Below are 14,105 nucleotides of genomic sequence, written 5' to 3'. Positions count from 1 at the left end.
GAGCTGCTCTTGCAGTGGTTATCTTAGCAGTCTAGCTTTTCTGCAGGTGATACACCTGCCTCCCATTCACTCAGTCATTACTTCATTTGAAGTTCAGATCCTATTGAACTGCCCTTCACGTCTATCATTTTCCTTCCCCACTGGTATCACAGATCACAATTTTGTGGCAAACTAAAAGAAACAAATACACACTATACTACCCCAGTTTTCCATATATCAAATGTATGCCCACTTTGAAATTATTTACTTCATGATAAAGTGGGCCTTCTTCATATTGCTTTGATATCAGATCTACTTGATCATAGTGGAAAATGTTATGTTAGATATGACCCAGTATGAGACTAAGAGGAAAAGGTGCATACCGTATGATATTCTTACCACTTGAGTTAAATCATGAATTGAATAATACTGTTCTGCTGCCTATATATTCCTACCTGCTACAGGCAACCTGTCTGATATATGGAGAGAGGAAAGAATATTTAAGTCAGCAATTAGTCGCACCCAAATTTCTTCATTTCCAGATTCCTTCATTTTCATTCACCTTTAGCTACTCACTCCCATTTCCCTGTGGTAGACCTTGGGCTTTGTTTGCTTCGTGTCCAGTCGCTCAGTCATGTTTAACTCTTTGCGACCCTGTGCACTGTGGCCCACCTGGCTCCTCTGTCCATGGGATTTTCCCAGCAAGAATACTGGAGTGGGTTGCCATTTCCTCCTCTAGGGGATCTTCCCAACCCAGGATCAAGCCCGTGGCTACCTGCTTCTCCTGACTTGCAGGTGGATTCTTTACCACTGTAATGATAGGCCTTATCTACCAGAAGTGTTTTACTTTGGAAATCTCAGTGCCATCCATCAACTCTAATCCAAAGCTATTTTTCCCAGTCCTCTCACTCTTGTTATTATAACTATACCTATTCAGTTTAAAATCTGTTAGTTTCTTGAACTGTATCAACCTGTACCTCCTCCTTATTTAGCTACCATATATCAACCATCACTTTGGCCACTATGTTTAACTCCCATAAAGCACTATGCTTTTACTCTACCTGCCTGGAAAAGTCACACCCCTGGGTTAATCCAACTGTCTTTCTTGTTCACTCCCAGCTCTAGGCTATTAGGCATTTCTAAAGAAAAATATACAGCCCTGAATGTTGTCACCACCACTGATTCATTGTTGTCAACCTCAAATGAGTATTTCTAATTGTATCATACTGTTACATGGATTTCTAGACACCTTTTCTTAGGGTACTTTCAGGATTTTCTCTTTGTCTTTGATATTCTACTGATTTGAGTGTGATATGTATAGATATAGGTTTTTAGGCATTTTTCCTATTTGGTATTCTCTAAACTTTTTGGATCTGTGGTTTGGTGTCTATCACTAATTTTGGAAAATTCTTATATTATTTCCTCAAATATTTCTTCTGTTCTTTTTCCCCTTTTGGTAGTCCCACAATACATATGTTATACCTTTGATAACTGTCCCACAATTCTTAGATAGTCTGTTCCAAATTTTCATTAGTTTTTCTCTTTGCAATTCAGTTTTGGAAGTTTCTATTGATATATCTTCAGACTTACTGATCATTTCCTCATCTGTACCCTGTCTACTGATGAGCTCATCAAATGCATTTTTCCTTTCTATTGCAGTATTTTTTATTTCTGCCATTTCCTTTAGATCCTTTCTTGGCATTTCCATCTCTCTGCCTACATTAACAATCTTTTATTGCATACTGTCTGCTTTTTTCCATTAGAGGTGTTATCATATTAGTCAGTTATTTTAATTTCTGGTCTGATAATTCCAGCATCCCTGCCATATGTGAGTCTGGTACTGATGCTTGCCTTGTCTACTCACACTTTGTTTTCTGCCTTTTAGCATGCTTTGAAATTTTTGTTGAGAGCTAGACATGAGGTATTGGGTGAAAGGAACTATGGTAGATCAGCCTTCATGATGAGGACTTACGTTTATCTGCTAGGAGTTCAGACTGTGTTACTGTTTGCAGTAGCTGTGCTGTCAGGAGACAGAAGTTTCCTCGAGCGTCTTTGTTTTTGTCTCTGTTGTCTTTGTGTCACCCTACATACTTCTCTTAAACGGATCAGAGGTCTTCAGGTCTTTCAACTGTAATCTCATTATTAGGAACCCAATTGATGTGGTGGTGAAGTATAAAACTATGGTAGGAGAAGCATCCTATAATCCTCTGATTAAATCTCAGACTTTAGTGAGCCTGTGTCCCTAAGCTGTGACTTGCACAAGTGCTTCTCAGCTTGCCCTCCTCTACAGGTTAAATAGGAACTGTCAAACTAGTTCACACTGATTCTCCAGCAATTTTTCAATCACAGTTTAAGTGTTCCTCCCAGTACTGGCTCTAATTTCAGTCTTCTGCTTCTGGGCTTCTGCTCCCAATAAACTGTGATTCCTAAAACATGTTAAATGCTATGATATAAGGGGTAAGAGGGCTTTCCCACTGACTAGTGGTAAAGAATCAATGCAGGAGATGCAGGTTCAGTCCCTGGGTCAGGAAGATCCCTTGGAGAAGGAAATGGCAACCAACTCCAGTATTCATGCCAGGAAAATCCCATGGACAGAGGAGCCTGGTGGGCTGCAGTCCATGGGATGGCGAAGAGTCAGACACAGCTGAGCAGCTGAGCATGCATGCCTCCTAAGGGGTAAGAAACCGAACACTTAGGCTCAGGTATCAGTCATATCATATCCACTGGGAATGCAGAGCAAAGACTGGATTATTCATTATGGACATAGCACAGAGCAGCAGTTCTCAAAACTTCTTATTCTGAAGACTCCAAATAGTTGTTCTTACGTGAGTTTTACCAGTATTTCTATTTGAAACTAAAATTGGAACAATTTTAAATATTTCTATTAAATCATTTTAAAACAATAAAACCATTATGTGTTAACCTCTGTTTTATTAAATAATAATTTCCTGAAATTCAACAGTGGCAGTTACTTAAGTTAGTTGTAATGTGGAATTTGAAGCTATATCAGTGAATTTTTCCAACTCTGTCACATAACTTACTGGTTATTTAGAAGTCTGTTGTTTAATTTCCACTCATTTATTAATTTCTCATGTTTCTTTCTGTGGTTGTTTTTGTTTGCTTGGTTTTGGGTTTTTCGGCCACACTGCGTCTTCATAGCAGTGCAAAAGCTCATTGTTGTGCGTGGGCTGTTACTGATTTCCAGTTTAAATCTGTTGTGAGAGAACAAACTTTGTAAAAATTTCAGTACTTTTACATTGATTGGAACTTGTTTTATGGTCTAGTATGTGTTTCCCCTTAGAGAATGTTCCTTGCATGTTTGAGAAGAGTATGTATTCTGCTAAAGTTGGGTAGTGTTCTAGTCTACAAAATCTATTCTAGTGTCGTCCAAGTCTTCCGTTTCCTTGTGGATCTTAGGCTTCATCAGTCTATCCATTAATGACACTAGTTTATTATTAGTATTTCTAAGAGTATTCCCTATTGTTATCTATTTCAGCCATCAATACCTCATATATTTGAGAACTCAATTAGGTACATTTATGTTTATAATTTTGTCTTCTTGATGGATTGACTCTTTAGCTGTTATAAACTCCCATTTTCTGTCTCCAATAACATTTTTATGTTAAAGTCTGTTTTGTCTGATATTAATATGGCTACTCCAGCTCTTATTTGGTTACTGTTTCCATGGTATGTCTTTTCCATGCTTTTACTTTCAACCTATTTGTTGTAAAAACATTTTTAGAGTATATCTTTTATAGACAGCATATACTTGGATGATGATGTTCTGTCTTGCTCATCTCTGCCTTTTGATAGCAGTGTTTAATCTATTCACATGTAATATAATTACTAGTAAGGTAGATTTATGTCTGCCATTTTGCTATTTTGGTCCTTAGTGTTGCTGCTAATTACCCACACTTTTTACCAATGGGGTTTTTGGACTCCAGGGGTCCTTGCACCACACTTTGAGAACCATTGTATGGAGGAATCACGTCTGGATTTCTGGATTCTTGTTTTTCAATGTCAGAGTGACTGGTGCATGGTGGGAAGTTAATCTCAGCTTTAGGACTCATAACAGACTTGCTTATATGATTTTTTTCAATTGACTGTAGGAAAAAAGAAAAAACTTATAAAATCTGTAAAATAAGATATTATAGATAGGAATATGAAATTTTCCAAATGTGGATTAGAAAAAAATATTCAAGAATTTAATTGGGAAGGTTCACAAAATACAGAACTTACAGCCTAAGATACCAGTCTTCCAGTACATAAACTAGACCATGGGTAATAAAATGAATCTGAGGTTACAACACTGTGATAAATATAGTCTCACAAGTATTGTCTCCAAGCCTCACTGCAGTGAGACAGGTTTAAAATATTAAAGGGCTTTCACCATTCCAAAGAAACAAACCCATAAGAGATGAAATATTTTGTGTTAAGAAGTATATATCACATTAGTGATGTTTGTTACTAAGCATGTGAAGTAATTTACAGCTAGTAGAAGTGATGTTTGCATTTATGCATTGGGTGACATACATAAGAATGCCATGTTTATCATGGGAAAAAAATGGAAATGAGTGTTGATCAACAAAAGAATGAAAAATATTTGTGCTATAATCATGCAGTGGAGTACTCTCCACCTGAGCCTCAGGTGACATACATAAGAATGCCATGTTTATCATGGCCAAAGAAAATGGAAACAAGTGTTGATCAACAAAAGAATGAAAAATATTTATGCTATAATCATGCAGTAGAATACAACCTTGAACTACAGTACATGCTTAATCATGGGTGAGTCTCATGTTAATATATTTTTTAAACAGTCACAGAAGGATACATAAAGTATGGTTCCATTTACATAGAAATTTAAAAGAGGTGTAACCAAATATATTTTAACATTTATATATATGATAAAACTTCCATTTTCCTTAACTGGGAAAGAATGTATTCTCTAAGTCTAGTGCAGGATATAAAATGTTTTAGAACAACTCATCAGTATTTTTTATTCTATTAGGATTACAATGGATGGATTTTATTTATATTTACTGGGAAAATATAAACTATTCCAGTTCATTCCCGAAGGGAAAAGCAATGCTATAGTCAACAGAAATGTCATAATAAAACTACTTAAGGTGGGACCAAAAGTAGTAAAGAAAATTCTTCCTAAAATATTCATCTTTATGTAATAAGGAAGAGACATTATTAGATTTTAGAACTATCCAATAAAATTAATTAACTATATAAGTAAAATTATCAAATCATTTAAAGTTAAGCATTTTCTACTAATACAAGGTTTTTTAATAGATAACACTGGTTATCTATTTATGAACATGTTCTCTAACTGCTATCTAATATGTAAGAATTTTATATAGAAGTATTTACTTTTCATAATAGATTGCCTGAAACTTCCGATGATGCACTTACTTTCCAAGGCTTAACTATTTCTTTTTTATTGTAGCCCTTTGGAGTAAATCAGCCTGGACCTTACATCATGTATACAACTGTAGATGCAAATGGATATCTCAAAAATGGTTCAGGTAAGACTAGATATGCATATCAGTACATTTCATCAATATATTGGGTTGGCTGAAAATTTTGTAACATCTTCCAGAAAAACCCAAACGAACTTTTTGGCCAACCAAATATTAACAAAAGTAAACTGAATGGCAAAAATTATTGTTGTGTTTTCACACTCTTTATAAAATCTTCACTTTTTATATTATACTTTGTCTTTCTGTATACTCACATCAGTAGATTACCAAAAGTCCTCATGATAAATATATTAACACTAAATTCTGTATATATCCCTATTGTATGGAGCCAAACCATTGTCTTTACTTTTAAGTTGAAGTAACAGAGACATCTTGATCAAAGTATGAAGTGGTGAATTTGTTAACAGAGCTCATCTTAAAAGAAGTAAAAATTAGGAATTCAATCTACTACATTAATCCTAGTTTTTTTCATATGTCGAATAGAAACTGGAATATTATACAAATTTATATAATATGTAAATTGTTTTGATATGTGACTATACAGAAAAATCTTGTTTTACATTTAAATAAAGGGAAATGCAATCAAAGCAAATGGGAAATAATACAAGCAAAGGATGTCTGATCTTAACAGATGGCTTAGCTGACTGAGATAAGGTCCAAACATTTCAATTCTCTAAGAAGGAAAAGGAATACTAACATACACATATGCTTCTTTGAGACTGCTAAAGTCCTAACCATGAAGAAGTACATGTAAACAGAGTTACTGTTACTCCTCCATTTTTAAGTGAACTAAATTAAAAAAGAACTCATTATATGGCAATTTTCATTGTATATAATTTTATTAAATATGCCAGAGTGCACTTCCTTTTAAGCTGATTGTACACATTTAACAGTTGTCATGCTACTTCATCAGCACAGAAACATTCCATAAAACAAAAACTGAAAAATTCAAGGAGAAGCTGACAAACTCAATTACAGTTTACCCTTGAATAACACGGAAGGTTAGGTGCGCCAACCCTCTGTGCAGTTGAAAATCTGCCTACAATCTATAGTTGGGCCTAATTCCTCCATATCCTTCAATTCAGCCGAATGTGAATTATATAGTTCTGTAGTATTTACTATTGAGAAAAATCTGCATATGAGCAGACCTGAGCAGTTCAAACTTGCGTTATTCAAGAGTCAATTGTATCGTCAAATATGTTGATATACCACTGTCAGTCAAAGAAACTTAAATCTGGATATAGATGATTGAAATTACTTATTTACACTTTAAAACATACGTACATTAAACTGTACAGTAGATTCCAGGACAAAATGGTTTTACTTTTTATCAGTGAACTCTTTTAGACTTTTTTTTTTTTAATATTTATTTTACTTTTGCCTGCATTGGGCCTTGGTTGCAGCACACTGTGGTGCACATGCTCCAGAGAGCATGGGCTCTGTGATTGTGTCACAGCTGCCCCACAGCATGTAGGGTCCTGGTTCCATGATCAGGGATTGAACCCATGTCCCCTGCACCAGAAGGCAGATTCTCAACCACTGCACCACCAGGGAAGTCCCTCTTTTAGACTTTCAAGATGCTGATAATTTCAGTTCTAGATTAAATGTTTCAGAATGCAGAAAAAGATGAAGTTATTCATTCATGTTATGAAGCTAATATAACTTCATAAAGCTGATACAATTTTATAGCTAGTTTACAAAGCCACTCCTGTATGGATCACAGCTTTGTCGTGGCAAAGGGGCTGGCATAACTCAATGAAATTATGACCCATGCTGTGCAGGGCCACCCAAGACAGATGGGTCACACTGAAGAGTTCTGACAAAACATGCTTCACTGGAGGAGGAAATGGCAATCCACTCCAGTAGTCTTGCTGTGAGAACCCCATGAACAATATCAAAAAGCAGAAAGATACGACACTGGAAGATGAGGCCCCCAGGTCAGAAGGTGTACAGTATGCTACTAGGGAAGAGCATAGGGCAATTACTAATAGTTCCAGAAAGAATGAAACAACTGGGCCAAAGCAGAAAGAATGTCAGTTGTGGATATGAAAATGATGGTGGTGAAAATACAGTCCAATGCTGTAAAAACAATACTGCATAGGAACCTGGACCATTAGGTCCATTAAACAAGGTAAATGGGATGTGGTCACGCAGGAGATGGCAAGAGGGAATGTCAACATCTTAAAACCAGTGAACTAAAATGGATGAAAATGGACGAATTTAATTCAGGGGACCATTGTATCTACTACCGTGGGCAAGAATCCCTTAGAAGAAATGGAGTAGGCCTCAGAGTCAAAAAAAGAGTCCTAAACATAGTACTTGGGTACAGTCTCAAAAACAACAGAAGGATCTCGATTCATTTCCAAGGCAAACCATTCAGCATCACAGTCAGCATTACAAGTCTATGCCCCAATCATTAATGCCAAAGAAACTGAAGTTGACCAGTTCTCTGAAGACCTACATCAGTTTCTAGAACTAACACTAAATGTCCTTTGGTGTCCTTTTTATCATAGGGGATTAGAATGCAAAAGTAGTAAGTCAAGAGATAACCAGAATAACAAGCAAGTTTGGCCATGGATCACAAAATGAAGCAGGGCAAAGAATAATAGAGTTTTGTCAAGAGAGCATGCTGATCATAGCAAATACACTTTTCCTATAAGCCAAAAGATGACTCTACACATGGATATCACCAGGTGGGCAATACAGAAATCAGATTGATTATGTTATTTGCAGCTGAAGATGAAGAAGCTTTATATAAAGTCAGCAAAATCAAGACCTGGAGCTGATTGGGGCTCAAATCATGAGCTCCTTATTGCAAAATTCAGCAATAAATTGAAGAAAGCGGGGAAGAGCACTAAGCCATTCAGATATGACCTAAATTAAATCCCTTTCGTTTATATAGTGGAGGTGACGAATAGATTCAAGGGATTAGATCTGGTAGACAGAGTGCCTGAAGAACTGTGTATGGAGCTATGTAACATTATACAGGAGGCACTGACCAAAGCCATCCCAAAGGAAAAGGAATGCAAGAAGGCAAAGTGGTAGTTTGAAGAAGCTTTACCAATAGCTCAGGAAAGAAGAGAAGCCAAAAGCAAGGGAGAGGAAGATATACCCAACTGACTACAGAGTTCCAGAGAATAGCAAGGAGAAATAAACAGGCGTCCTTAAGTGAACAATGCAAAGAAATAGAGGAAGACAATAGAATGGGGAAGACTAGAGATCTCTCAGTCCCTGGTGGCTCAGATGATAAAGCGTCTGTCTACAATGCGGGAGACGTGGGTTCGATCCCTGGGTCGGGAAGATTCCCTGGAGAAGGAAATGGCAACCCACTCCAGTACTCTTGCCTAGAAAATGCCTAGGCAAGAGTCTCTGTCTACCTAGCGATCTCTTCAAGAAAATTGGAGGTACCAAGGGAACAGTTCGTGCAAAGATGGGCACAATAAAGGACAGAAACAGCAAGGACCTAACAGAAGCAGAAGAGCACTGAAGGCTGAGCCCTGAAGAATTAATGCTTCACATTTGTGGTGCTGGAGAAGACTCTTGAGAGTCTCTTGAACTAAAGGAGATCAAACCAGTCAGTCATAAAGGAAATCAACCCTGAATATTCATTGGAAGGACTGATGCTGAAGCTGAAACTCCAGTACTCTGGCCGCCTGATGTGAAGAGCCAGCTCATTGGAAAAGACCGTGATGCTGGGAAAGATTGAAGAGAAAAGGAGAAGGGGGCAGCAGAGGAAGAGGTGGTTAGAGAGCAACACCAACTCAGTGGGCATGAATTGGAACAAACTCTAGGAGACAGTGCAGGGCAGAGGAGCCTTGCGTTCTGCAGACCATGGGGTCGCAAGGACTGACATGACTTAGAGACTGAGCAACAACAACCATACGAAATCAGCATATCTAACACCGAAAATTTAGCCCACTTGCAAACTATCAGTCAAAAATGCTATCAAAAATACTATTCATTTAATTACATTTGTATTTTGAAAGAATTTCTTAAGACCATCAATCAGGTGATTATCACAGGAATGTACTGATGCTTTAAAATGGGGGAAATCTCTTTATTTTCATAACGGTAGAATAGTTTTTTAAAGTCTTGTCCTCTTTTTTATTCATATAATAATATATTATTTAAATCTTTCCATGTCCTTATAGCTTAGTCCTAATTTTTTAAATTGAGGTATAGTTGACTTCAGTTCAGTTCAGTCGCTCAGTTGTGTCCGACTCTTTGCGACCCCATGAATCGCAGCACGCCAGGCCTCGCTGTCCATCACCAACTCCCAGAGTTCACGTCCATTGAGTCAGTGATGCCATGCAGCCATCTCATCCTCTGTCGTCCCCTTCTCCTCCTGCCCCTAATCCCTCCCAGCATCAGAGTCTTTTCCAATGAGTCAACTCTTCGCATGAGGTGGCCAAAGTACTGGAGCTTCAGCTTTAGCATCATTCCTTCCAAAGAAATCCCAGGGCTGATCTCCTTCATAATGGACTGGTTGGATCTCCTTGCAGTCCAAGGGACTCTCAAGAGTCTTCTCCAACACCACACTTCAAAAGCATCCATTCTTCAGCACTCAGCCTTCTTCACAGTCCAACTCTCACATCCATACATGGCCACAGGAAAAACCATAGCCTTGACGAGACGGACCTTAGTCAGCAAAGTAATGTCTCTGCTTTTTAATATGCTGTCTAGGTTGGTCATAACTTTCCTTCCAAGGAATAAGCGTCATTTAATTTCATGGCTGCAATCACCATCTGCAGTGATTTTGGAGCCCAAAAAAATAGTCTGACACTGTTTCCACTGTTTCCCCATCTATTTGCCATGAAGTGATGGGACCAGATGCCATGATCTTCGTTTTCTGAATGTTGAGCTTTAAGCTAACTTCTTCACTCTCCTCTTTCTGCATAGCTGAGGTTATTGATATTTCTCCCAGCAATCTTGATTCCAGCTTGTGTTTCTTCCAGGCCAGCGTTTCTCATGATGTGCTCTGCATAGAAGTTAAATAAGCAGGGTGACAATATACAGCCTTGACATACTCCTTTTCCTATTTGGAACCAGTCTGTTGTTCCATGTCCAGTTCTAACTGTTGCTTCCTGACCTGCATACAGATTTCTGAAGAGGCAGGTCAGGTGGTCTGGTATTCCCATCTCTTTCAGAATTTTCCAGTTTTTTGTGATCCACACAGTAAAGGCTTTGGCATAGTCAGTAAAGCAGAAATAGATGTTTTTCTGGAACTCTCTTCCTTTTTCGATGATCCAGCAGATGTTGGCAATTTTATCTCTGGTTCCTCTGCCTTTTCTAAAACCAGCTTGAACATCAGGAAGTTCACGGTTCACGTATTGCTGACGCCTGGCTTTGAGCATTACCTTACTATCATGTGAAATGAGCACAATTGTGCAGTAGTTTGAGCATTCTTTGGCATTGCCTTTCTTTGGGATTGGAATGAAAACTGACCTTTTCCAGTCCTGTGGCCACTGCTGAGTTTTCCAAATTGGCTGGCATATGAGTGTGGCACTTTCACAGCATCATCTTTCAGGATTTGAAATAGCTCAATTGGAATTCCATCACCTCCACCAGCTTTGTTTGTAGTGATGCTTTCTAAGACCCACTTGACTTCACATTCTAGGATGTCTGGCTGTAGGTGAGTGATCACACCATTGTGATTATCTGAGTCATGAAGATCTTTTTTGTACAGTTCTGTGTATTCTTGCCACCTCTTCTTAATATCTTCTGCTTTTGTTAGGTTCATACCATTTCTGTCCTTTATCGAGCCCATCTTTCCATGAAATGTTCCCTTGGTATGTCTAATTTTCTTGAAGAGATCTCTAGTCTTTCCCATTCTGTTCTTTTCCTCTATTTCTTTGCATTGATCGCTGAAGAAGGCTTTCTTATCTCTTCTTGCTATTCTTTGGAACTCTGCATTCAGATGCTTATATCCTTCCTTTTCTCCTTTGCTTTAGTTGACTTAGTGTTATATTAATTTCAGGAGTACAGTATAGTTATTCAGTATTTTTATACATTATATTTTTTAAAGTTGTTATAACATATTGGTTATATTTCCTGTGCTGAACATTATATCCATGTGTCTTATTTATTTTATACCTAGTTGTTCTTAACTCTTAATTCCCATCCCCTCTGTTGCCCGTCACCTTACTGCTCTTCCTTCTGGTGGTGATAGTGGTTTAGTTGCTAAGTTGTATCTGACTCTTGTGACCCCCATGAACTGTAGCCCACCAGGCTCCTCTGTCCATGGGGTTCTCCATGCAAGAATACTGGATTGGGTTGCCTGTCTTTCTCCATGTCCCTCTGGTAACCACGAGTTTGTACTTTGTATCTATAAGCCTGTTTCTCTTTTGTTGTACTCATTTGTTCTATTTTTTAGACTCCATATAAGTAAAAACACAGCATTTGTCTTTCTATGACTTACTTCAATAAGCATAATACCCTCAAAGTCCATCCTTGTTGTTGCAAATGGCAAAATTTCATTCTTTTTAGTTCTAGTTCCCTGTGAAATTGTTTTTCATATGGATACAGTAACTGGATAATTTGTTCCTTTTTTCCCAACTGTAAAGATAACAGTAAAGATATATTTGACATATTTTTGTGTGCTTAAATGAATATTACTTCATAGAAAAAAATCTAGAAAAATACTCATCAAATTGTTAACATTTATCTTGGGAGAGCAAGATTTCAAGAAATTCATGTCCTATTTGTTACATTTTCATAACTATTTACTACTTTCAGTGCTTTTTTTTTAAAGGTAAATTTTATGCAAATTTAAACCTACCAAAATACTGCTCTTTAAATTAGATACAGAAAAAAACTTTTAATAGGGATTGTTGTTCACAATATATATTTATTGAACTTCTACTACAAGCCAGGCATTGACACCTAGTAATATATCTAATTAGATGTTAAAAACCCATTCAATGATATTTACTACCCACTGCTGTATTTTCCAGAGAAGGTAGTGGCACCCCACTCCAGTACTCTTGCCTGGAAAATCCCATGGACGGAGGAGCCTGGTAGGCTGCAGTCTATGCTAAGGGTCGGACACGACTGAGCGACTTCCCTTTCACTTTTTACTTTGATGCATTGGAGAAGGAAATGGCAACCCACTCCAGTGTTCTTGCCTGGAGAATCCCAGGGACGGGGGAGCCTGGTGGGCTGCCATCTATGGGGTCGCACAGAGTTGGACACGACTGAAGTGACTTAGCAGCTGTATTTTTAAGTGAATGGAACAGTATTTTCTAATGTGATTGCCCAAAACAAAAATGGAACTTGGGGTTTTTCTTACTCAGTTAAATATTTACTTCTTCCCTAGACTGGGAAGGAATCTGTAAGCATAAAAACAAAGGAGAAAATATCTATAGAAAAATAAATGCAATTAAATGAATAAGTCAAATAAATGCATACATTTTCATGGCCAAAAATAAAAGGCTGTAGCAAACTGGGAAAATCTAAATGTCCAAAAATAGAGAAATAAAAAATTATGACATCTTATTATAGTTTCCAGCCTATGAAATATTTTAGAATAATTTTTGATGAAGTGAACAGATGTTTAGGGTCTACCGCTTGGGAAGGAGGCACATCTGTGTGCATAATCTAAATTGTATGAGTGTAGATGTTTTTAGTATACCCATGTGTAGGGAAAATATAAAAATTAAATGACATATAGAAATGTTACTAGGATTATCTTTTGGTTGTGGGATTTTCTTTATATAGTTTTTGCATTTTAGTTTAGTGCACTGATCATATGTTGCTATGAGAAATATATTTAATTTGAGAAATATATTAATAAATAATCATAAATATTTTTAAATATTTTAACCATATGCTATATTTCATGCATAAATGTACATTCTAAACAGGGAAGTAGCAGTTAATTAAGGAAGTACTATTGTGAAAACCTATGCCAAATTTTAAAGGATGAAATTTCTACTTTAAATGTTAATTAAGCATGTTGATGGGCTTCCCTGGTAGCTCAGATGATAAAGAATCTGCCTCCAATGTGAGAGACCTGGGTTCGATCCCTGGGTTGGGAAGACCACCTGAAGAAGGGAGAGGTAACCCTCTCGAGTATTCTGACCTGGAGAATTCCATAGACAGAGGAACCTGGCAGGCTACAGTCCATGGGGTCGCAGAGTCAGACACAACTGAGCAACTTTCACTTTCACTTTTCAAGCATGTTAGAATCTAAAGAAATTGGTTAAGCCATACCTTCCAACCCATCCAGCCCCACTTGTAGAGTACTTTCTACTCTAGGAAGAGAATGACCACATAAATAGCCCTGGTTTTCTTATAGAGCAGCTAAGGTCATTACTCATTAGTGGGTTATGAAATGATTTTAATGACTTCTGATAAGGACTTTATATTTAATAGAATAAAAGGTAAAAAATATCAAAAGTATCCCACATTTAGTGTTGTTTCATGAAAGTTTTAGTATGTGTTTGTGTTCTTAACTGGGTGATGACATAAAATTTAGTTTTTATTGTGGACTGTAGTCAAAAATGTTTGAAAGCCACTGTCAGAGATAATAACTTGCCTTAGTGTTATTCAGAAAAGGCCTGGCCTAATTATCCGTTTTGCTTATAGACAGATTTTATCATTATTACCAAGTACTCTGTGGTCCTACTCCACTTCCTG

General features: G+C 37.3%; 1 protein-coding gene across 1 annotated transcript in view; it reads left to right on the top strand.

The window, feature by feature from the left end:
• ITFG1 (integrin alpha FG-GAP repeat containing 1) overlaps positions 1-14,105 on the top strand; it is a 297,927-nt gene that overhangs the window by 236,981 nt on the left and 46,841 nt on the right. The window contains exon 14 of the mRNA XM_052655911.1: positions 5,435-5,513. Within this exon, the coding sequence (XP_052511871.1) occupies positions 5,435-5,513 (79 nt within the window). The remainder of the gene's footprint in view (positions 1-5,434; positions 5,514-14,105) is intronic.

Source organism: Budorcas taxicolor, chromosome 18 (genome assembly GCF_023091745.1).
Source record: "Budorcas taxicolor isolate Tak-1 chromosome 18, Takin1.1, whole genome shotgun sequence".
NCBI lineage: Eukaryota > Metazoa > Chordata > Mammalia > Artiodactyla > Bovidae > Budorcas > Budorcas taxicolor.
This window is presented reverse-complemented; position numbering and strand designations above follow the sequence as displayed.